Source organism: Sarcophilus harrisii, chromosome 5 (assembly GCF_902635505.1).
Source record: "Sarcophilus harrisii chromosome 5, mSarHar1.11, whole genome shotgun sequence".
Classification (NCBI taxonomy): domain Eukaryota; kingdom Metazoa; phylum Chordata; class Mammalia; order Dasyuromorphia; family Dasyuridae; genus Sarcophilus; species Sarcophilus harrisii.
In genome coordinates, this window is record NC_045430.1 from 132,096,201 (window position 1) to 132,121,716 (window position 25,516).

A 25,516-nucleotide genomic window follows, 5' to 3' on the forward strand; every position below is an offset into this window, starting at 1 on the left:
TCCTTTGTATCACGTATACAGCAAGACAACTTGATTAAGTTTTGAGTGGCTAAGGGAGGTTTCTGAATTCTTTCAGCTTTTTATAGTAGCAAATATTTTACACTGCTTAATATCTCTAGGAAATGATAAAGTTAGAGGAAATGTCTTTTTTTGTTCATTTCTCATTTTCACCAATGACAGATTAAAATAAACCAAGCTGGCTGGAGAGTGCATGTGGTACACTTGATCCTTGTTTTTCTTAACATATTTTCTAACTAGTCCATGGTCTTGTTCAAAGACAGTTCAAATGCTTGCTATGTATGTAACTGCTTATTTCTTGTCTAATACTATATAATAAATTTCATTTTTATGATGATCAATTTCTTCCATAAGCAACACCTTCTAATTTTCTTTTTAAAGTATTAATGCTATTCCCACCCAAGGCTTTTGATTAGTCTATGAGCCTTTGGTTTCTTTCATTTCTACACACACACACACACACACACACACACACACACACACACACACACCATCTACTTCCTAACAGTTTTTGGTGTCTTCCTATATGTTTACTTTCATATTTAAGTCACAAAGTATCAAAGCTTACAATGACTTAATTTGATAATTCTTCATAAAAATATTCTACTTCATTACTCCCTCTTCAACATATACCGGTGTGCTAAGTTGCATTTCTCTTTATGATGGCATGCTTACTTAAATTCAACATAAATATAATTAATCAATGAATTATTCATAAAAATGGTACCTATTAAGTGTCCCATACTATGCTAGGCTTTAGGGATGTAAATAAAATAATTTAAACAAGTACAAGATGAGCTGATCATAGTGTCTTAGGAAAATTATGTTTTTTGCTACTTTGGGCCCATAATGCAATCAACTCTACCATCTTCTTTATTTTTCTGTGGATTCTAACCATCCTTTCATTCAACTATTATTGTTTTGTAGTGAGAATGTCAAAACAGGAATAGTTCAGTACTTGTTGCTTGCTGATCAGAGACTGCACTGAGAATAATATCAGAAATTAAATTAACAAAGGCCTAAAAACAGGTCTGAGTGATTCTTTGAACTACCATGATAATACAATATCTCACTGTGAAATGATATGATTCATGAAAATTACTACAAAAGAGTGAAAAGTTAGGGTTTCTACCAAGCTGGAATCTTTCTATCCAGGCTCAGTACCAAGTTATAAATCTGTTGTCTAAAGAACCAATCTAACTAAATGCACCAAAGCTCATCACCAGGTGATAGCTTACCAGATGATAAGTTTCTCTGACCAATGGCTATGCTGAAAACATATATAAAAAGATAGCTGTTACTTTCTGCTTCTACAGTTAGTAGTGGAGTGACTGAAAAGATACCAAATGCACAAATTATTTTTGGATAAGAAAGAAATTGCTTCTTTAAAATTTTTTTCCAAGGTGTAAGGTCTTTATTAAATTTTGTAGGTGTCCTTAGCAAGATCCTTAAGGCCATAGCTTAATAATTTCATAATTAAAGACTATTCATTCTTATTTATTTTAGAAGTTCTCATAATATGTGATTCAAAATATACAAATGTATAAACAAGCTGTAAATAGGATATGAACTATAAATATTAAATTTTTTAAAAACTAGCTTTCAACTAAATAAAAATATTGTCAGTAGGACATTTACACATTAGCAATATCACCAACTATAACACTTTAGCTATCATATTAAAATAGAAAAACTTCTGAAGAACATCATCCTATTATTACACAGAGTAAATGGCAAGAAACTGCAACTTAAATGAAAGTGTACCTTGTGTCTCTATACCACAGAATTAGCACAATTTCTCCTTTTTTATTATTAGTTTGTTTTTCTAGAAAGATGAGATCTTATCTATTCATTTATGATCATCTAAAAATATTTAATTATATTCTTTTAGTTCTCTATGATAAGAAAATTGAAAACTGCAACTTCAAAATTTAAAATATTAAAGAATATAGTGATCAGATTCTTTACTAAGGAGTTTTTTCTAGATATCACTATCTTGAAAAACAAAGCAAATTAATCACCCTCTTTCCTTCAAGGTTTAAGGAACAGAAACTTTATTAAGAGAAAAAAAGTGAGGAAAGGGACATCCCACCTCTGCACACAAAAATTACCAATAATTTCTATTTTCTTAATCTCATTTTCAAATGTATCCATAACTTTATCCTATTTTATTTAAAAGTATAATAAGCTACTTTATCTGTCCCCATGTGTGAATATTTTGTATTAGCTAGTAGGAAATTTGCTAGTACAACAAATTTAACTCAAACTAAACAACAGATTCTGTAGTATTAAATATCAACTTACATCTGAAGATGGTGATTCAAGAACAATGCCAAATCCTAAAACATGATTTTCCTCAGCTGGGATGTGGTCAGCTTTTTGGAGAACAGATTGTTCAGAGGTAACTGCTGTCTTTTCATTCTCTATTACACTGGGCTTCTTATTTATAGGAAGAAGTTCAGTGATCTTTGGGAGCACTTTTTTCTTTTTATTTCTTTTTCGGGAAACAGCTGTTCTCTGGGAGCATAGATGGGAAATTGAGGACTGTTGTCTGTTTTGAGTCCCAACTGTAAACAAAGAAACAGAAATATGGTAAAGGTACCTGCCAACTCAATTTAAAACTACTAATCATGCTGCCTACTATTTTACAAATTTTATGTTAAAATGAAGCCCTTACATATCAGGATCTCAAATATGGCCTGGCAACATGGATTAAGGGAATAAAACACAAAATTAACTTCAAGCTGTACACAAAAGCTCATAAAAAAAAATCTGGTGGTCACCTAATGCTAGCTCTGGCAGGCTGCCAAAGAAAGTTTTAAACAAAAAAGGCCATCTAAGAGAAAAATCTTGCTGCTGGTGTTTGAGCAAAACATCATAGGGAATATCTTAAGTGAAATTTACTAGTACTATAAGTTACAAGGAAAGAGGCAGTTATGAGGTATTTTAAAAAGAAAAGTATCATATTTTAAAATATATTTATAAATGAGATCTATCTAATACATGAGAAAATTACTCTGGGAACTTAGTTTAAATATATATCCTTTACACTCTGCAACATAAATACTCAAATGCAATGTAATTGAAAGTACAGTGAGCCTGAATCAAAATAACTGAGTTTGAGTAATAACTTTTCTATTTACTAACGAAGAGACCATGGGCAAGTTACTTTTCCTAAGTCTTTGTTTCTTCAAATATAATATGATGGTAATAATAATATGTATGATCTCGCTTATATGGTTGTCATGAGTAAATCAATGTGTAAATCTTCAAGCATTATATCCAAGTTGTTACTATTGTTGTTTTTACTGTTATTATCATTATTATGATTATTCCATGAACATTTCAACTATAGCATTTTGTTTAATCAATCAGTGCTCTTTAATGGCTCCACAATTGCAGAAATGGTATCTTTGTGCTTTTAAATTGGCAGATGTGAATTGTAAGTCTGAGCAAAACACTGAACTTGGAATTATTTTACAAACCTTTATCTAACTTATTAGATTCATTAAAAAATTCAACAAATATTTCCTAAGTATCCATTATGTTCATGGCTCTGTCCATATAATTTTATTTTTCTGTACCTCAATTTTATGTGACGAAAAATAGGAATAATGTTTCTCTATATAATGGACTATTAATTAATAAAATCCAAAAAACACTTTGAAATCCAAAGGAAAAAAACCCACAAGTAAAAAAAGTACAATTTTATTATTTATTATTATTGTCTTTATTTCATAGATTAGGAAACTGAAGTTTAGAGAGATTAAGTGACATGCCCAAAGTCACACAGCAAGGAAATGTCAAGAGCAGGATTTAAATTCAAATCTTTTAATTCCTGATGTAGTTGACTTTCTACCTAAAATTTATAGCTTGTCATCTCAATAGCAACAAACAGATATGTCAAAACTATCATTATATTTTCATCTGATATTTCCTTAAATGAGAATTTTAACTAAAATGTGAGTAAAGTTAAGTGCTTTTTATGAGACGAAAATTCTACATGATGTACGAAAATAATTGTTATTTATCTGAACTCTACTTCAAGAGATATTAACTATGTACCACCTTATTGAGATAATTTCTAAACATCACTTTAAAGTTTATGCAGCTTTTTCCTCACAAAAAAATCCTATGAGATAAGCAATACAAATATTATTGTCTTTATTTCATAGATTAGGAAACATAGGTTAGGTGACATGCCCAAAGTCACACAGCAAGGAAATGTCAAGGGCAGGATTTAAATTCAAATCTTTTAACTCCTGATGTAGTTGACTTTCTACCTATGCTGACTGTAAAATTATTTTTTATTATATTACTGAGTAGACTGAGTAAAATTCTTAACCTTAAAACACACTAAAATACTTTAAAATGAATATTTTCTTTTTCTTTTCTTTCTTAACCATTTTAAAAGTAGAATTTAGTTCATATGATTTTTGTGTAACTAATATGCTAGCTTTGGAATCAAACCCGTATCACTAAATGTTAGGATTTCATTAAAATTCCTACTTGGCCAGAAAAAAATGTAAAATATCTTACTATTCTATAAGTAAGCAAAAAAAAAATGAGAGAGAGAGAGCGCCTTCTGTGACTGACACTAAAACTCTTCTTGGGAGTAATATGAAGCTTTTTTTTTTCCCTTAACAAAACAGACATTTCATAACTTGGTGAAAGTCTTTAACTTCTCTATAACTAGTGTAATTCTGTTTTATTCTAATTGTAAAGAAAATCCTGGGAACTCTAGACTTCCACCATTGATTGGGATCTATGATCAAATGCAAATCTCTCATCTTTTTAATGCTTCAGAACTCTAGAGTCAACTCAAAAAAGAATACAAATTAATTTCTCTGAATCATCAGGAACACAATATCCACTTGCTCAATGTCAATGAAATGAGTAATAACTACAGGAAAGATCAATGAAGCCCATAATTTTTTCTTGCTTATCTCTTCCTGTAAGTCTCTGCACCAGTGGCAGCCACTCTAGAGCCTCTGCTTTCTAGCTGGCAGCTACATACATGTACATGCATATGTATACATAGGGGAGCAGTATAGACATGCACAGGATGGAACACAGCTCAGAGTAGAAGAAAATCTCTACACAGGTACAGGTTGAAGGTGGCTTTAAATGTCTCTTTTGATTCTCAGATACCACGACAGGTTGTGGAAATATAAAAAGCCCTGAGCGTAAGCAGTTCCAGAAGTAATTGCTAGCTTTCTCTTTCTTTCTCTGGATAAATCTTATTGTCAGTTTACAACAGTAAATGGGCATTAAAGCATCACATATATTAAAAGAAATATTCAGAAATTCAATTAAACTGATGTTTGTGAAGTAGTTGAAGATCTCAGGGTGACATGCAGCAAAGTAAGACAAAAGAGCATAGTTAGCAAGAAAAAAGTAAGTTTGATGCTGAAGGAAAAATGGATTACACAGGCAAAAAGAACTAGTAAAATTCGTAGCATGAAGGAACCCCATAAGAAAGCAAGGTGGGAGGGATTAATGAAGAAGGCACAATAAACAACTCTTCCTAAAGATGTCAAATGTGCATTAAAAGTTGAAAGAACCAGGTTTGAGACTATTATCTTTGTACCTGCTTGAATCTGCATTAATTTTCTCATGGTCTTGAGTTCTTGAAGAATGGCCTGCAAGGTTGACTGGCAGTTACAAGTACAGCAGTTTGATCCAATTGATGAATTCACCACTGGGAGTTCTCCTAAGCATGAAAGAAAAACATGACAGACTCCAAACCCAAAAATGAAATTTAAAGAGAGAAAGAAAAGTATCTTGACAGGATTTTGATGCATATACTATTATTATAGAACCATGCCTAAGGAAAATGTACCCAATAATTTTCACAACCTAAATTTTGGGGTCTGATTTTATCCAATTATAAAGACTTCCATATTGTAAGATACATGCTGCTTCATGGTTTGGCAAAGACTGCATGCAAGAATGAACACAATACAACCTCACAGCAGGCCTCTCTATTTTCAGATTAGTTCATCTAAGATAACAATAGCATAAAAATTTATCATAAATAGTTTCATTGTATTATACATAAAAAACTGAGTCTAAGAAAGAATAGACTTGAACTGGTAGTTGTATTTGAAACAAAGGTTTATATTAAGAATTAAATATGAATATAACTACTAAAAAATAGTTTGAATACTAAGAATAATGCTTCACAATACAAGTAACAGTGGATAAAACAAAAGCTGAGAGTTTGTTCCAGGATAGAAGAGAATACGAAAGGTTGAGTTTTAGCTGTATGGTAGAAAGGATGTAGATGTATAGTACCTCCCTAAACTTGATAAAGGACATTCTACATTTTTACCTGTATCTCCTCCAGTTTTCTTTCATCTGTCACTCAATTACCCTTTATTTAATGTAACTTCTACTCCCTTTTTAATAGGCTACAACTTTCCTCCATAGCTGTTATGGTAAAAATGCACAATTCATTCCTACCATGAAAGTCCTTCTGATGTCATTATTTATCCACACCATTCTCAAAAGCAGAGTAGGTTCGTAAGAACACCTGAGCCTTTATTGAATGACACTATATATATATATACTATATACATATTTATACATACATATACATATATATATAGAATGACACTATATATTTTTATATTCATAAATATATATATATATATCCATTAAATCCAATTAAATTTCTGCAACATAAAGTTTTAACTCATGTAGCTTCTTCTGACCAAGAATAGAATACTAGTCATAGTAAAACTATTCTTAAATACCTTTTAAATTCTGAGTAGCAAGAAATCTTGGATGCAAAATCGTCACAAAAAGCCATATGAAGACATATGATATGCCTATAACTTATCAGCACATCTAAAAAGGTATGCTAAAAACGTTGACATTGGTACATAGAATATTTGTGTTAACTCCTATTAATTATTACCAAAATCACTGGATGTAAATCCACTATTAATCATGGAAACTGGAAAATAGAATCTTGTTTTCCAATTATGAAGGTGCTACAAACTTCATAGACAAAAAGAATTATTTGGTTTTTTTTTTTTAAACTCATTTCTTCATATCAACACCCTGGACCATATTAAAGAAGAATATTCTTAATTACTTAATATAGTCACTGTTTCTGGATACTGTCTTTATCAATTTTAGAGGACAAAGGCAATCTTTTACAACTTGTTATAAATCATTTTTTAATTTTAAAGAGAACTGACTTTATTTTTATGGAGGAGTCTTTAAAGTTCCATCTCCATCCATCCTGGAAGTAAGCCAGCATGAGAATTTGATACTCATTTGTATAATAGTTAAAAGAAAGAGAAGATACAAATACAACCTCACTGTCTCATCAGCAGGTGTCTTCACAGTAGTTTTTCTTGCATTTGAACTAGTTACTGAAGATTATAGAAACATCACAGAAATGTTTAAAAAGCAAGAACACATTAAGGTTTTCTTTTTCTTGTAAAGCAAGTTATGAAACCTGAATTTAATGAAATAAAATTTTAAAAGAAACCTTCTTTCTCTAAAGAAATTAAAAATTCACTTTCCTTTCAAATGTATTCTTATTTGTCTCCTTCCTGTACAAATCAAGACTTCAACATTGTATAATTTGTATAAAGAAAAATAGGAAATATATCAATGGATGGGATATTAAAATGTTAAGAAATATTAGCTATTTTTCCATATATATAAAAATTCTTTTGAAACTTCCCGTTTAAAAAAAAAGAATGACACTATAATTATGTGAATTTTTCTTTAAGTGAATTATGTTCAATGAAGCTAAGCTATAAAACATGGATTGCTGTTTCAGTGGCTGTTGGCTAAGTTTAAAGCAGTGGTGCCACTTTGGACTCAGGGTTACAAAGTCTTGGCTATGAATTCAGCATCACTGGCACATACACTGATATTACAGAAAAATAAGGGAATAAGCAAAAGAAAATAAATATGTCAGTTCACTAGGAAGCTTTTTTTGAGAGTAAAGATCAGTTTTGTATCATGCATGTGAGTTAACAATTTCTCCTTAGCTCACTCTTTTCCCTATGCCTGGAATGTGCTCATTTGCCCATGGAATTCCTATTCATTGATTTCCTATATGTGACCTGTCCCATGAAGTTTTCTTAAACACACACACTTAACATAACTCCATCAGAAATCACTTCTTCTTTGGATCTTGTACATGGTGTTTTATTTTGAACTTCTTTAAAGTCCTTTACTTATATTACAGTAATATGTGTATGTATATGTTATACCATCCAGAGACTAGAAGTTTTGTTTTCTCTAGGTGCTCAGAAATATTTTTCAGATTAGAATCATGAATAGCTTAATTTCCTAAAGGAATACCTCTGCTTTAAACATATTTTAGTCAAGTAAACAATGCCTAATTCTTAAAGAGTGTTAAAAACATTCTTGGACTTCAGTATTGTTGAGGGCATTTTCAATTATACCTTTGAGATTTCCCCCTTTTCTAAAATGATTTAGCTGATTTTTGTGATTAAAGGTTTATTATACTGAACCCAAACAAATAAACCACATATACCATAAAGCTTAACAATGAAAATCAGAATCTAAATTAAGATCATACCATTGGCTCCTCCAGTAGTTTTGGACTGACTCTGGAAAGTTTTAGATCGGGTTCCATATTGGCCTGGGAATTGGCCAATTTGGGATGGTAATTCATTCCATGTACCACCGGGGGAAGGATGGAGGCTCTGTGAGACCTCAGTGGAAGAATTCAAACGTTGAGCCCAGACTAAGTCTAAATCTTGGGGTTCTTCCTTTAGTTTTTCTCCTTCTTTGCCAACACGCTGATAGATTCTTCCAGTACTGTCATTCAGTAATCTTCTCATCCCTGTAATTTGTTTTTTAATTTCCATGCTTTCATCTCCTAATGAAAACAGAGCTAGAGTTATCACTGCAAATTAGAAAAGAAAGAGCTTTCCTCCATCTCCTCCCCCCCACATGAAATTACTAATTTCTGATGCTAGTTACAGTGATAGAAATAATGCATAAAATAAACCTACTAACTTCAACCTAGCTGTATTAGGAAAAGACTGAATTTTCTCATAGTAAAAGGTTTCTTGAACTTGCTTTATCTCATCAATGTCTTCCAAATCCTAGCTAAGAAAGTACTTTGTTAAAGAAAAAAAAATACTTTGCATTCTGTTAAATAAGCTTAAGACAGAAGAATAGGCAGAGGGTGAGATAACAGAGATAAAAAGCCATCAAATCACACCACAACCATTCATTTACTTTCTAATTTTGTCTAGCTCACTTCATTACTTTATATTTTCTACCTATAGACAATACTAACTAGGTTTCCTGAACCATCCTCATTCTCAGAAACTTTTTGAAAAAGTATTTATAATACAATAATCAAAAGTTTGTAACAAAAATAATCATTAGGAAGTAGGATTTTTTTTTGAATGAGAACTGCATCATTTATAATTTTTTATAAAATTCTTGGATCAGTAACAAAAATAATGTGTTCCAATAATACACTTCATTGTAAGAAAAAATCTTATCAATACATAAGTTCTTAAAGGATCATAGACTTAGAATTAGAAGGGAGCAACCATTTTAGCAACAAAATGGATACTCAAAGAAATCAACTGAATAGCTGGCCATTTCACTGGTAGCAAAGGACAGAGTTGGTACTTGAATTTAGATGCTCTGACTACACATCCAAAACTCTTTCCACTCTACTAGACTAGCAAGGACTTTGTCATATTTTGTATCTTCTCCCAATACCTAGCAAAGGAAATGACCCATAGTAGAGGGCAATCAATAAATACTATTTAATGAATTGGTGAATGAGATAGAAATAATAAAGATGACACCAGGATTCATTTTTTTTAAATGGATTTCTCCTTAAGAAATCTTTTCTTATCCCTACTTTCCCCAACTTTCTTGATTTATTGATGATAAGTCAGTGATACCTCTGTTAAGAAAGCTTCCCATCCACTAGCAATCAATCAATCAATAAGCATTTATTAAGCTCCCACTCTGAGCCAGGGCATTGTACTAAGTGCTGGGAATATAAAGAGACAGTAATTGCCTCATAGAGCATACAATCTAATATGGAAGACAATATTCGAACAAATACATAAAAAGCAAACTTTATATAGGATAAATAGGAAATAATAAACAGAGGGAAGGCACTACAATTCAGAGAGTTGGGGAAGGCTTCCTTTAAAAGGTGAGATTTTAGTTGGGACTTAAAGGAAGTCAGGAAGATCAGTAGTTAGAAAAGAAGAGGGAGAACATTCTAGGTATAGAGGGGCAGCCAGAGAGAAAGACCAGAGCTGAGAGATGGAACATCTTATTTGTGGAACAGCCAGGAATCTAGTGTTACTAGATTAAATGTTGGGGAGTAATATATAAGAAGATTAGAAAGGGGCTCCCAAATTTGAATACCAAATAAAAGATTCTGTATTTGATCCTAAGAGCGACAGGGAACCACTGTAGTTTACTAATGGACTTCATTTTTAAAAAAATCACTATAGTGACAGAATGGAGGCCGAACTGGAGTGGAGAGAGATGAGATAGACACAACTACTAGCAAGTTACTGCAGTAAAATAGTTATGAAGTAATAAAAATCTGAGGTAGAAAGGTGGCAATGTCAAAGAAGAGATTAAAATATATTTGAGAGAAGTTGCAAAAGAGAAATCAAGATGTCCTGACAACAGTTTGGATATTGGAGTTGAGAAATATGAAGAATCCAGGATGACTTCTTGTTGCAAACCTGAGAAACTAGGAAGATGGTGTTGTCCTTTATATGATGATGTAAGGAAGGGATGCTGAGGATTATAAGGGAAAGAAAATATGCTGTTTTGGACATACAGGAGATGAGGGAGGCCATGGAATTCCTTCATTTTTTTCCTGAAAATATGAGGCAAGGTTTTGAGCATGAATTGGAACCATGGGAAGTTTGAGTGAAGAACAGAAGAGATATAGTAGGACTTCCTAAAAGGAATGAGGGCCCACTTGAGATTATATAATATAAATTTGTTGGGTCCAGTCACAAGAGTACTTTGATTTTCTCCACCTTATTAAGCAGCATTTGTATAGGAGTGAATGATGGGAGTGATCCAAAGCTGACGCTTGGCTGGATGTAAATGATAACATGATAAGGGGGATAAAGTTCCAAGAGAAAAGGATAGAGTGAAAGAAGATATTAGAAAGAGTGATTAACATAGGATTGATGGCTAGGAAAGAAGTGAGAGGTCAAGGATTAGAAGTCAAGATACTGATACAGGGTTATGTAGGGGAAGGAGAAGGGAAAATCCAATATATTATAGCTGATTGAAGGGATTTTAGAATTCTTGAATATGCAAAACTGCAGGTCCCCAACCTTTAGGTGACTGTTTTATTTAAACTTCTAACATACTACTTTACTCTCAGCCTAGTCTGGCCCCTTACTCAAACTTAAGCACTGATTTAGGCTTTAGTCTTTCTCAATTATATGGCAACTAACAAGAAAATGAGAATTTCTCTCAACCATCTCCTTATCTAAATCAACTCTGTTAAGAGTTACTCAAAGGATTTTTTAATTGTGGTATTAGTCTACTATATATTTCCTTGAGGCAATTACTAAACACTATTTAATGTTATTATGAAGTACCCTGCAATTATAAAGTATTTTAAAGAAATGATGACACATTAGGGAATGGTAACTCCCATTGGGAGCTATTTAATGGCTATTTATTTAATAAAACTATATTTGGAGTTTTATTTTTTTATTTTATTTATTTATGAAATATATTTTATAAAATAAAACTATATTTGGAGTCAAAAGTACCTAGGTTAGAGTCTCAGCTTGTGTTACTCTGGACAAATAACTCTGAGAATCAAGTTTCTCAACTTTAAAGGAAAAAAACTATAATATTATAATTGCAAAAAAGTAGAGCACTGAACTAAGGAGTACAGATGATCTGAGCTTGAATCCTGCCTCAGCCTCAGTGTCCCCAAGAATAATATAGGTGTAACAATGGTCCCTATTTCACAGGGTTTTTATTGGGCTTATATGAAATTTAATACATATGTATGTATATACATGTTCTGTATTATGTATATTCATGTTACATATATCTATATATATAAAATCATATATAATTGCAAATATTAAATTGCTATATAAATGGTAGCTACTTAATTATGTAAGCGTATGCAATATGGGAATACACAATTGAAAGAGTACAACGTCATCAACATCAAACTAAATTACAGAACATATATTTAAAAAAATACAAGAGATGCAAAAACTTTAAATAAAAATTAGCAAGATTACAACAAAATAGTACAGGTGGGTTTATACCAAGAATGAAGGACTGGTCAAAAGTAGGAAAACTATCAACATAATTAACCAAATCAATAACCAAATCAACAAAAATCATATGATTATCTCTACAGATGCAGAGAAAGTACTCTGCCATTCCTATTTAAAACAACAACAACAACAACAACAACAACAAGAAAGCATAGGAATAAATGGAGCTTTCCTTAAAATAGAATCAAGCTAAAATCATCAGGAAACATTATCTATAATAGGGATAAACTAGAAGTCTTTGTAAAAATATCAGGGATAAAGCAAGGATGTCCATAATCATTACTACTATTCAATATTAGAAATGCTAGCTATGGCAATAATAGAAGAAAAAGAAATTGAAGGAATTAGAGTAGACAATGAGGAAACAAAACTACCACTCTTGGCAGATGATGGTATGCTTAGAGAATTCTGGAGAATCAAGTAAAACATTAGCTGAAATAATTAACTGTCTTCAGCATTTCTATGTATTTCCATAAAATCCAGCACCAAGAGAGAGAGAGAGAGAAAAAAAGAAAGTCATTTAAAATAACTGAAGATATTATAAAATACTGGGGAGTCTATCTGCCAAGAAAAAACCAGGAATTGCATGAACATAATTATAAAACACTTTTCACACAAAGTCAGATATAAACAATTAGAAAAATATTAATTGCTCATGGGTAGACTAAGCCATTATAATAAAGCTGACAGTTCCACTTAATTTATTTATTCAGTGCCACACCAATAAAACTGCCAAAAAATTTGTTTTAGAGCTAGAAAAAAAATAGTAAAAAATTCATCTGAATGGCAAAATGTCAAGACTATCTAGGGAATCAATGAAAAAAAAATGTGAAACTATTGATCAGAAAAAATGCAAATTAAGACAACTATGAGATATCACTACACACTTCTCAGATTGGCTAAGATGACAGGAAAAGATAATAATGAATGTTGGAGGGGATGTGGGAAAAGAGATACTGATACGTTGTTGGTGGAGTTATGAACTTATCCAACCATTCTAGAGAGTAATTTGGAACTATTTCCAAAGGGCTATCAAAATGTGCCTACCCTTTGATCCAGTAGTGCTTTTACGTGGGCTTGTATCCCCGAGATCTTAAAGGAAAGAAAGGGACCCACATGTGCAAAAATGTTTGTGGCAGCCTTTTTTTGTAGTAGCAAGAAACTGGAATCTGAGTGGATACCCATCAATTGGAGAATAGCTGAATAAATTATGGCATATGAATGTTATGGAATATTATTGTTCTGTAAGAAATGATCAGCAGGATGATTTCAAAGAGGCCTGGAGAGATTTACATGAACTGATGCTAAGTGAAATGAACAGAATCAGGAGATCATTGTAACGGCAATACCAAGATTATATGATGACTAATTCTGATAGACATGACTCTTTTCAATAATGAGATGATTCAGGCCAGTTCCAATGACCTTGTGATAAAGAGCCATCTATTTACACCCAGAGAGAGGACTGTGAGAACAGAGTGTGGATCATAACATAGCATTTTCACTCTTTTTATTGTTGTTTATTTGCAGTTTATTTTCTTTCTCATTGTTTTTCCTTTTTGATTTTATTTTTCTTGTGCACCAAGATAATTGTATAAATATGTATGCATATATTGGATTTAACATATATTTTACCATATTTAACATATATTTAACATCTATGGGAGGGAGTGAGGGGAAAGGGAGGAAAAAGTGGAACACAAGGTTTTGCAAGGATTACTGTTGAAAAATTATTTATGCATATGTTTTGAAAATAAAAAACTTTAATAAAAAACAAAAATGTGAAGGAAGGTGGTCTAATTTTACCATTTCTCAAACAAATAAGTAATTATAAATCTGTTATTGATTAAGAAATAGAGTGCTGGATCAATTGAATTGATTAGGTACACAATACACAGTAATTTATGACTATATCAATCTAGTGTTTGATAAAGATCCCAGCTTTTGGAACAAGAACTTACTATTGACAAAAAATTGTTGAAGAAACTGTTAAGCAGTTTGGCAGAAACTAGGAATAAACCATATGCCATGTCTCTCAAAATTGTCTTCAATTATCGTATTTCTGAAAATGTCATTCACAGTTAATCACCATATACTATTGCTGTTAATTGCATACAGTGTTTTCTTGGTTCTACTCACATCACTATGCAACAGGTTCATGTAAATTTTTCTGGATTTTTCTGAAAGCATCCTGCTTGTTATTTCTTATTATAATGCTTCATCAAAATATTATACTGTAACTTTTTTAGCTACTTTCCAATTAATGAACATTCCTTTGATTTCCAATTTTTGGCCACCACAAAAAGAGCTGTCATTTTCTTTGGGATATGAATCTGGTAGAAGTATTGGTAGGTCAAAGGGTATGGATAGATTTATAGCCCTGATTAACTGTGAATGACATTCTCAGAAATACAATAATTGAATACAGAATTGAATAATTCTGACAGACTTATGATGTAAAATGCTATCTACCTCCAGAGGGGAAAAAATGATGATGGTTGCTGATTAATACATACTTAAAAAAAAAAAACACTTTTTCTATTTCTCAGGTTTTTTTGTTCTGTGTTTTCTTTTGCAACATAACTAATATAGAAATGTGTTTTGCGTGATTGCAAATTTTTTTTATTTAAACCTAATTTCTTGACATTTCAGAGAAGGGAGAGGGGAAAGGATGCAAGGAATTTGGAACTCAAAATTACAAAAAGTAAAGTTTAAAGTTGTTTTTACATGTAATATGAAAAAATAAAGTCTAAAAATTTTCACTAAAAATACAAGGTAATTTTGGAGAAAGTGCTATAAAGGTGAGAGAAGCTCCCATGTAGATAGTCTCAAATTAGCTTTAAAGGAAGCTAGAGATTCTACTAAGTAAAGATAAGGAGGGAATGCATTCTTAGAAGTGGGAAATGGAATGCCATGTAGTAAGAACACCAAGGATCACATATACCTCTATAATTCTCACTGCAGGGCCCACTAGTATCTTTCATTCTTAAGACATCAGTTTGGCCATTCCTTAGCTCCAGGAACAATAAAAGCATTTCATATTTTTCCCTTAGCCTTCTATACTTCTACCTTCAAAGACTACAGAAGCCATGTAAAATCTTGACATGGGCTATAAAGAGTGACAACCGTTTCTCCTTCTTCATCTCATATTAGTAGTCCAAATGAGATGACCATAAAACTGTTCAACTCCTCAAACTGCTCCTCCACATAAACACCATAATAAAAGGGTTCTCAACCTCAACATACCACTGAAAAAGTTGCCAACAGCTAATTAATTCCTATGTAGTAAGATTCTCGGGGATCCTCAAACTAGGGCCTGTGGGCCAGATGCAGCAGCTGAGGACGTTTATCCCTCTCCTCACCCAGGGCTATGAAGTTTCTTTATTTAAAGGCCCACAAAGCAAGGTTTTTGTTTTTAATATAGTCCGGTTCTCTAACAGTCTGAGGGACAGTGAACTGGCCCCCTATTTAAAAAGTTTGAGCACCCCTGCGTCTAGACCCATGCCTGGATAAAATATTTAAGGATTCTTCTGAATTCCAAGGGCCAATTGACATTAGGAATATCTTGAAATCTACCGACTGAATGAAACCTATCTCTGAAAATCACAAAACTACAAATGAAATCTGAGAAGTTGACATTTTTCTTTTGGAGATATATAGGACACCAGAGTCCTGGAGTCTGGAGACCAGTAATGATAAACTCATTGTGACCTTGGATAAGTTAGTTAAGTACTGATGTAAGAAAGAGAAGACAATTAAAAAATTGTACAGAAAAAGAAAAAAGCCAAACAGAAAGAGAAAGAAATTTGCCCTGTCAGGAAAGACCTATTGGATAAGTCCTATTGGATGTCCATCCAAATGCACATTGAGAGTAGGACAACTGACCATTCTCTTGGTCTTTCTATCCAAACAGGAAAAATGTGTATCATTGAACAAGCTCTATAAAAATGCATGTTAAAATCTCTACAACAAACTCACTTAGTTTTTCATATATAGATCAAAAAGCCAAAATTCTTTGAAATACTATAGTTCTTGGAAACTACTGTTTCCAAGTTGAAGAATGACTGAATAAGTTATGTTTTATGAATGTTATGGAATACTAGTGTTCTAGAAGAAACGATCAACAGGATAATTTCAGACAGGATTGGAGAGAATTACATGAACTGATGCTAAGTGAAATGAGTAGAACTAAGAGAACATTGGACACTGCAACAAGATTATGATTTACTTTTGATTTTTTTCAGTAATAAACCTCATTAAAATTCTATCCTATTGATCTACTCCACAGGGCTGCTTTAAGACATTTTTTGTTATTTTTAAAAAGACACTTGCTTGGGATATTAAGACAGGAGAATGGATTCTATACTACAGGAAATAGTATTGTATCAAGAGTCAAGTGTATCTAGAATTTTTGTAAACTGTCTGCCTAAAGTTTAAATCTTTAGTTGCAAACTGAAAGATTAGTTTAGGGAGAGTTATTTTTGAGTATATATTTACCATTTTATCCATATTATTGGTATCATATTTCATTATGTCATATGTAAACCAGAAATAATATAAAAGAAGATTTAAGTTTCTGGTAAATTAAAGAGTTATTTCCAAAAGATGATTACTATTAAATTACTATGCAGATGAAAGAACACTGGGAAACGAGTGTGGACTGCTTGCATTTTTGTTTTTCTTCCCAGTTTATTTTTACCTTTCTAAATCCAATTTTTCTTGTGCAACAAGAGAACTGTATAAATATGTACACATATATTGTATTTAAGATATATTTCAATAAGTTTAACATGTATGAGCCTGCCTGTCATCTAGGGGAAGGGATGGAGGGAAAGAAGGGAAAAGTTGGAACAGAAGTGTTTGCAAGGGTCAATGTTGAAAAATTATCCGTGCATATGTTCTGTCAATAAAAAGCTATAATTAAAAAAATTACTATGCAGATAAGCTCACAAATACATATAAACATCTCTGTAATCATTAATAAAATAAAATAAATAACAAAAAAATTAGCACCAGTAATAATAATCACAGTGCTGTGTTATATGTTACTTCCTAAAACTACTATTAAAATCTTTATAATTTAATTTTTCATATTTTTATGTTACCTCCCAACAGGTTGGAAGATTCCAGAAACAGCATAAATTCTTAACAAACATCAGTTCTTAACATTTTTTTTGTTTCAAAAGCCATTTACAATCTGTTGCAGTCTATAGTCAGAATAATGTTTATACATAAGTAGAATTAAAATATATAGGAAGAAACCCATTACATACCTTTTTAAAAAGTTCATAAGCAGGAAAAAAGTCAGAAGAATAAGTTTGAGTTTGCTATTACCTAGCTCTAAAACCTTGAACAAATTATGGATTCTGGATATTTTTTTATTTTTATTGGAAAAAAAAACTATTTTGAATTTAATCATTAAAATCATTCCAAAAAGCACATTTATATATACATAGCAGAACACAAAAATATTTTAAGTAAAACCATGAATCTATAATTGATACTGCTTGCTACTTTTGAAACATATGTATATATATATACATAATATATATAAAGTTTTACATATTACTTTCAAAACTATTCTACTTGTCTGTGCTTCCTTAGAAAAAATTTTTTTCTATTCACTTCCATATATCTTTTTTGATATCATTACTGCTGTTCTCCCCCCTTTCCACATAAAAACAGATAAATGAGGTGAAAAACAAAGTCTTGTAATTAAAAAAATCATCATCAAACAAAATAAATACTGGAATCATTTCCAAAAAAAGTATGTCTCTCCACCTTGTGTCCATTAACATCTTTATCAGGAAGTGGGTACCATAATTCATCATGGTTCTCTGGAGGCATGATTTGTTCAATGTATTGATCAATGTTCTGAAGTCTTTGAAGGTTGTTTTTCTTTACAATGTAGCTGTCCTAATATAAATTGTTCCCTTGGTTTATCTCACTTCACTTCAAATCAATTCATACTGCTCAGTAATCTATGAAAATTATCTTTTTTGACATTTCTTACAGGACTATAATATTCCATTACAAATATATACCCACAATTTTTCAGCTATTCCCCAACTGTCTAAAAGGTCATCTAAGGGACTTCCCTTAGATTTTGGTTCTTCCTTCCATGAGTCACTCACAACTTAATCCCTTCCCTTAGGTAGTGAAAAGTTTATTTTATGTACAACGCTTACCTCCCAAGATTATTATCTTCCTTCTTAACGTTGCTTGGTCATCATCTTTCCTTGTTTCTCCACTGAATCTGATATTTTTCTACACCAAACTCTATGTTTATATATGCATGATTACCTCTTCTTTGTCCATTTCAGATAAGAATGAAATTTATCTGATGTCCACTCTTTCCATTAGTTCCTCCACAATTGTAAACTTTCTTTATTATAATACACCCCAATTATGAGAAATAGCACGTTCCATTTCCTTCCTATCTTATTATATCCCCTTTAACCTCCCTTTTCTTTTCCTTTTTCAAAGTTTTAGAATAGAATCTACAAAAAAAGAAACAATTCATCCTGACAAATTTATTTCTAATGGGAGAAAGAGATGTACAGATAAAAAATTCATGCCATATAAATACAAACACATACAAAGTAGTTCAATACAAGATCATTCAGGAAGGAGGGCACCACCAGCATAAACATTAGAAAAACATTTCATAAAAATGATGATGCTTGACAATTTGGAACTATTCCCAAAAGGCTATAACTTTGTACATATCCTTTGATCCAACAGTGTTTCTACTGGGTCTGTATTCCAAAGAGATCATAAAAGAGAGAAAAGGACCAATAAATAAAACAGTTCTTTTTGTGGTAGCAAGAAAATTGAGTTGGATGTGCATCAATTGGGAGTGGCTAAATTATGGTATATAAATATAATGGAGTAATATTTTTCTATAAGAAACAATCAGCAGGCTGATTTCAGAAAAACCTGGAATGACTTACACGAACTGATGCTGAAAGAAATGAGCAGAACCAAGATAATATTGTATACAGTTAACAAGATTATGTGATGATCAACTGTGACAGACTTGGCTCTTTTCAACAATAAGGCGATTCAAGGCAATTCCCATAGACTTGGGATAGAAAGTACCATCTATATCCGTCTATATGGAGACTGTATGTGTCTCAAAACATAGTTTTTTCCTTTTTATCTGATTTTTCTTCTCGATACGCTTCTCATATATGGAAATACAGTTAGAAGAATTGTTCGGGTTTAACCTATATTGGATTGCTTCCTGTCTTCGGGAGAGGGAAAAAGGAAGGGAGAAAAAAAGTTTTGAACACAGGGTTTTGCAAAGATGAATTCTGAAAGCTATCTTTGCATTTATTTGGAAAAATAAAATACTGCTAAAAGATTATGCTTGAGTTGAATCTTAAAAGGAGAGATGGTAAGTGAAAAGGTATGTAGATTGTTATTGTCATGTATAAGGAGTGGAAAAAAGTTCAATTTGGTTATTTGGAAGGTGGAATAAAGTAAAAATGAAGCTAAAAAGGCAGGTTAGGGCCAGGTGATAAAGGGATTTAACAGCTAAACAGTGGAGTTCATATTTTATAAGAGAGCCATTGGAGGTGATTAACTAGAGGATTTATGCAAAACTTAATGAAGGTTTGAAAAGTTACTTTAGTAGCACTATGTAAGATAAACTAGAGCAATCAGAACTGAGGTAGGGACAACGATTTAGAAGCTGTCAGGGTAATCTGGATGTAAGTGAGAGGCAATGAGAGTATAAACTAAGGTAATAGCCTGCTATTCTGTCATCACTCAACAAACTGCTCTTTCCAAGTTTACCAATGATTTTTTAAATGCCAATACTGATTGCCTATTCTCAATCCTCACCATACTATAGTGGATAGAGTACTAGACTTGGAATCGGGAAGATCTAGGTTCAAACTCTGCGCCTAAAACACTTACTAGCTCTATGACCTTTAATTTCTTAGTCTTGGTTTCTTCATTGTAATATGAGGATAACAGGGCCTCCTCACAAGATTACATATGAAATTTAAAGCATTATATAAAGATGACTTATTACTATACTTATTATTAATAAGAGTAATAATATTGCTATTTATTATAATATTAATTATATGACAATATAATTAATGATGACCTTTCGGTAGCATTTGTCAAGGCTAACCATCTTCTCTTTTCATCACTACCCTCTGCCACTCTGAGAGGAAGGTGGAGCTCTGAACTTCAAAATCTTCATTTAAAAAGCTCAGCTCAGACATCTCATTTTTCATATCTAGTTGCCCAGGTATACTGAGGTCAATAAAAAGAGTGATTTTATTGTCATACTAAGAAGTGTATACTTTACTCTTCTGGTAGTAGAGAGTAAATTAAAGATTTTTGAGCTCCCTGTCACATGCTCAAAGCTAAGCTACTTTTATGACATTAAATCTATAAATTAATTTGGATTTGTTATGGTAGTAAATTTAATTTTATGCTGGGGATAGCCTTCCAAGTGTGTGTATTTTCCTGTTTCTATTAAAATAATTTAAAAGTTGACAGAAATTTTTGGTAGGTTAATATTAAAATTCTAAATATACAAAGAAAAATAATTGCTCATTTATAAAATAAGGGGGTTGGATTAATGAGCTTCTCCTCATCCTTTGGGCTCTAAATATATAATCCAATGATACTCTAAAATGGAGAATCAGAATAGTGCAGTATAAAAAAACCAAAGAAGATGCAAGGAGATAGATGGTCAAAGTTAGTATAAGATATAAATCTCTTGAGTTCAGAGTGTTAATTATATCAAATTAGGCAACAGACAAGCAGTATGCCTTAATTATTTTCCCTATTACAGTGAAGCTTAATCTTCAACATTGTATAGAGAAACCATATTCACTGATTGGCTCTATGAGGTTCCTGCACTGTACAGTGCAAAGCACTGGATCTGGAATGAATCTTAGCTCTGTTACTTACAAACTGTTTGACCTTGGGCAAATTACCACCTTTCTGGGACTCAATTTTCTCACTGAAAAATGAGTGGATTAGGTTCAATGATTGCCAGGGTCTTTTCCAGCTCTAAATCAATAACATACTGAAAGACATTTGACCCAAGTCCCTGTACCAAAACTAGCTCTATATATACCACCAGTAAGCCAAAAAGATCAAAGAAAGGACTCATTTACATACAATTACTTATGGCAGTTCTTAATGTAGCACCAAAAAAAAAAACAAAAAAAAAAAACTGGAAACTAAGAGCAGCATTCATCTATTGGTAAATGGCTCAGCAAATTATATGATACATGAATGTAATATAATATTATAGTCTCAAATAGAGGGTAGAAGAAATGGTTTCTGGGAAATCTGCAAAGTTCTTTGTTACAGAATAAAATCAGAAGTGTAGAACAATTTATATAATGACAAGATTATAAAGAAAATTCTACAACTCTTAGGAATTCTGATCATTCAATGACAAACTACAATTATAGAGGACTGACTGAAACATGTTGCTTATTTTTTGACAGAAGTGATAGACTCAAAGAGATGTAAAATAAGTCATACATTTTCATTCAGAGAAAATGTGTAAATTTGTTTTGCTTGACTATCATATGTGTTAAAAAATTATATTTTTTTTTCCAAAGAAAAGTTCAGTAGAAGGGAGAATAAGGACAGAACAGCCAAAAAAGGGGGGAGGGGAGTAAGTCTGAAACATCTTTCTTAAAAATACAGAGATCAGACCAGAAAGAAACAAAAACAAATAAGATAGCTCTGAAGCTACAGGCAGACCTTATTAGGTATCTTAAAAGAAAAACAAGCTTTACATGATAATAGTTTGCAGTTTCTCTTTTTAATGGTCTTTATATGTGAAAATGGCTATTTTATTTGACATGTTAAATTCAAAAAAATGAAAAGCAAGCTTTACATGATAATAGTTTGCAGTTTCTCTTTTTAATGGTCTTTATATGAAAATGGCTATTTTATTTGACATGTTAAATTCAAAAAAATAAATTTAAAATTTATTTAATTTATATTTAAAAAGAAAAGAAAAGAAACTGGTTCAGAGGAACTCACAGCAAACTTGCTGGTATGAAAGATTCCAACCAACAATATTATTCACAATGGGGAAACACCAGAAGCTTTCCCACTAAATAAAAGAGTAAAGCAAGGATTAATTTTTTTTCTCACTGTTATTTGATATAGTTTTAGAATTGTCTGTGAGAACTGTAAGAAAAGAGAAAGAAATGAAAGCCAACAACACAGTTTAAAAAGGCATGAAATTATTTCTATCTGTTGATGAGATGATGATTTACTTAGAAAACCTCAGAAATTTGAGGAAAGTGACATACTTATTATCTTTAGTAAAATAGCAATATATAACATAAATGCATAGGAATCATTGGGTTTTTTAAAAGCATAAAGCAAGAACAAAACAAACAAAAATAACAGAAAGTCCCAGTCAAAATGAGTATAAAGTGCAAGAACAAAAAAATCAAAAGAATTTGTTGTTTCAGCAGAGCTGCATTAAAATAACAGTATTTTTGTACACATATAACAAAGCTTTGCAAGAGAAGATAGAAAAAGAAATCCCACTCAAAATAGCTACATATGTAAAATATCTTGGACTTAAACAAACTCAGGACATAGATGAATACAATTGTAAAATATTCTCTATAACTTCTAAGAGTTGCAAAATACTGAGCTTAGAGTCAGAAAAATCTAATTCATATCTTCCTTCAGATACTTATTAACTACATGATCTTGGGCTTCAGTATCTTTATCTATAAAACGGGAATAACGCCAACTTGAGAGAAAATAATAACACCAATAATAATTTCTGTGAAGATGGAATGAGATAATTTCTATAAACTACTTCACAAATGATATTTAAAATATTAAGTGGTAGCTATGATGATATTGGTGAAGATGAAGGTGATAATATAAAGGAAGATTTAAATAACTGGATATATTCAGTACTTTTATTTGGACTACAGCAATATTATGGAAATGAAACTAGTTAATTAATTTCCAGATTTCATGTCACACCTAAGGGTTACATTTAATATTAGACAAAATATTAACAAAACTCATCTAGTGTAACAAAAAAACCACAATAATCTCAGGGAAAATTACAAATAAAAATGAAGCTAAAGGGGTCTATCATTAACAGTGATTGCTAGAAGTAACCATCAGAAACATCTGACATTGTTTTAAAATAGAAGAGCAGACATAAACAATAAACAGAAGCAATTACATATACTAATCCAGTGTTTGATAAACCTCTTCTTTCTACAGCAATTGCTGCTTGCCTTACTTATTTCAATTTAAAATGAAGATGATAATAGCATCTACCTCCCAGACTGTTGTTAGGATCAAAAGAGATAATATTTGTAAAGGACTTAGTACAGGACCTGGCACATAGGAGACACTTAATAAATGCTTGTTTCCTTCTTTCTTTCTTAATGCACTGTCATTGAAACTCTAAATTATTATTCAATCCATTCTAGAAAATAATTTGTAATTATATTAAAATATTAAAACTGTACATGCCTCTTGACCCAATGATAGCCCTATTAGGCAAATATCCCAACATCAGAGAAAGAGTGATGTATTGTGCGTGCATGCGGTGCACGCACACACACACAAATATTTAAAGCAAAATTTACAATTTACAATGTGCAACAACCAACCACAATTCCAAAGGGCTCATAATGAAATATTCTATCTACCTTCAGATATGAAACTAAGAGGCTCAGAGTGAAGAAAAAAAAAATTTTTTTCTTTCTTTCTTTTTTAGAGGAAGGAAGGGGAGTGGAGAGATGTGGCTAATGTGGGAATATGTTTTGCATGACTATCCATATTTGTAAAATTTTGTTTTTCTTGTTCTCACAATAAGTAAGAAAGAGAGGAAGAAGGAATAAAAATAAAACTTGAAAATACTATAAAATTGAATTTAAGAAATAATTTATTGTAGTAGCAAAGACCTAGAAAGAAACATTGGGTGTCCATCAAGAGAGAAATGATTGAATTATGGAAAATTAACGTAACAGTAATTACTGTATATAAGAAATTATGACTATGAAAAATTCAGAGAAATGACCAAATGGTAATAAATGACCAAAGATTCCCAAAAAAGCAGACTTATGAAAACAGTTAACACACTGAGCAAATTGTATAAACAAAAACAACACAAAGACTTTCAGAACTCTGATCAATGACGTGATCAATCATGATTTAAGAAAATACAATCGTAAAGCATCCTTCTTACTTGCAGGCAGAATAGTAGCAAATAAGTATAAGCCATAATATGCAATTTCCAACTTGCTCAATCTGTTCACTTGCTTTACTAAACATTATTTATAACCAATGGGACTTGTTAGTGATGCCAAAAAAAGGGGGGGGTCCCCAACAAAATTTATTATTTAAAGATTAACAAGAAGGTAATTTTTATTTTTTAATAGTATTTTCCCCAAGTACACGCAAAGATAGTTTTTAACATTCACCTTTGCAAAACCTTGTGTTCCAAATGTTTCTCCCTCTTTCCCCCTCCCCAAGACAGCAAGCAATCCAATATATGTTAAAGATGTGCAATTCTTCTAAATACATCATGTTGCACAAGAAAAATCAGACAAAAGAGAGGAAAAACAAAAGAAAGGGGAGGAAATCAAACAAAAAACCATCAAAATGTGGTGAAAATATTATGCTTTGATTCACATTCTGTCTTCATAAGTCTCTCTGGATGCAGAAGATACTTTCCATTTTAAATCTATTGGAACTGCTGGAATCACCTCATAGTTGAAAAGATCCAAGTCCATCACAGTTCATCACCACACAATCTTGTTATAAGAAGATAATTTTTAAAGGATCAAGAGAAGAAAGAAAGATGAAGAGGTATCTACAGATTTTTGTGAAGTTTAATGTTATGAATTAATTTAAAGTAGGCTTCAAGTAGGTTTTAACTGTTTCCCTTGGTACCAACAGAAAATAGGTTTGTACCAAAAAATTACATAATGGCTATTATGATTACAGGAATGAAAATAGGAGAGCTACAGTCAATACTATCAAATGCAATGTAATCAACAAAATGAGGACTGATGCTCAAAGAACTTGTCAATTATGTTATCACTAATGATTTCCGAGCAAGCAGTTTCATTAGTGTTCAAGAAAATAACCACAGAGCAAGTAAATGATAAATAAAAGTTTTAAAAGAAAGCATATGTTAC

The 25,516-nt window shown here is 31.7% G+C and overlaps 1 protein-coding gene across 8 annotated transcripts in view; it reads right to left on the reverse strand.

Moving 5' to 3' along the window:
* BEND7 (BEN domain containing 7) overlaps window positions 1-25,516 on the reverse strand; it is a 236,900-nt gene that overhangs the window by 185,576 nt on the left and 25,808 nt on the right. For all 8 annotated transcript variants that reach the window (XR_002770466.2, XM_012550906.3, XM_023504710.2 and 5 more), the window contains exons 3-5: window positions 8,591-8,893; window positions 5,609-5,731; window positions 2,323-2,585 (exon numbers count right to left, since the gene is read on the reverse strand). Coding sequence is in view for 7 of the 8 variants with exons in the window: in XM_012550906.3 (XP_012406360.1) it covers window positions 2,323-2,585; window positions 5,609-5,731; window positions 8,591-8,893 (689 nt within the window). In the remaining variant the exon portion in view is untranslated. The remainder of the gene's footprint in view (window positions 1-2,322; window positions 2,586-5,608; window positions 5,732-8,590; window positions 8,894-25,516) is intronic.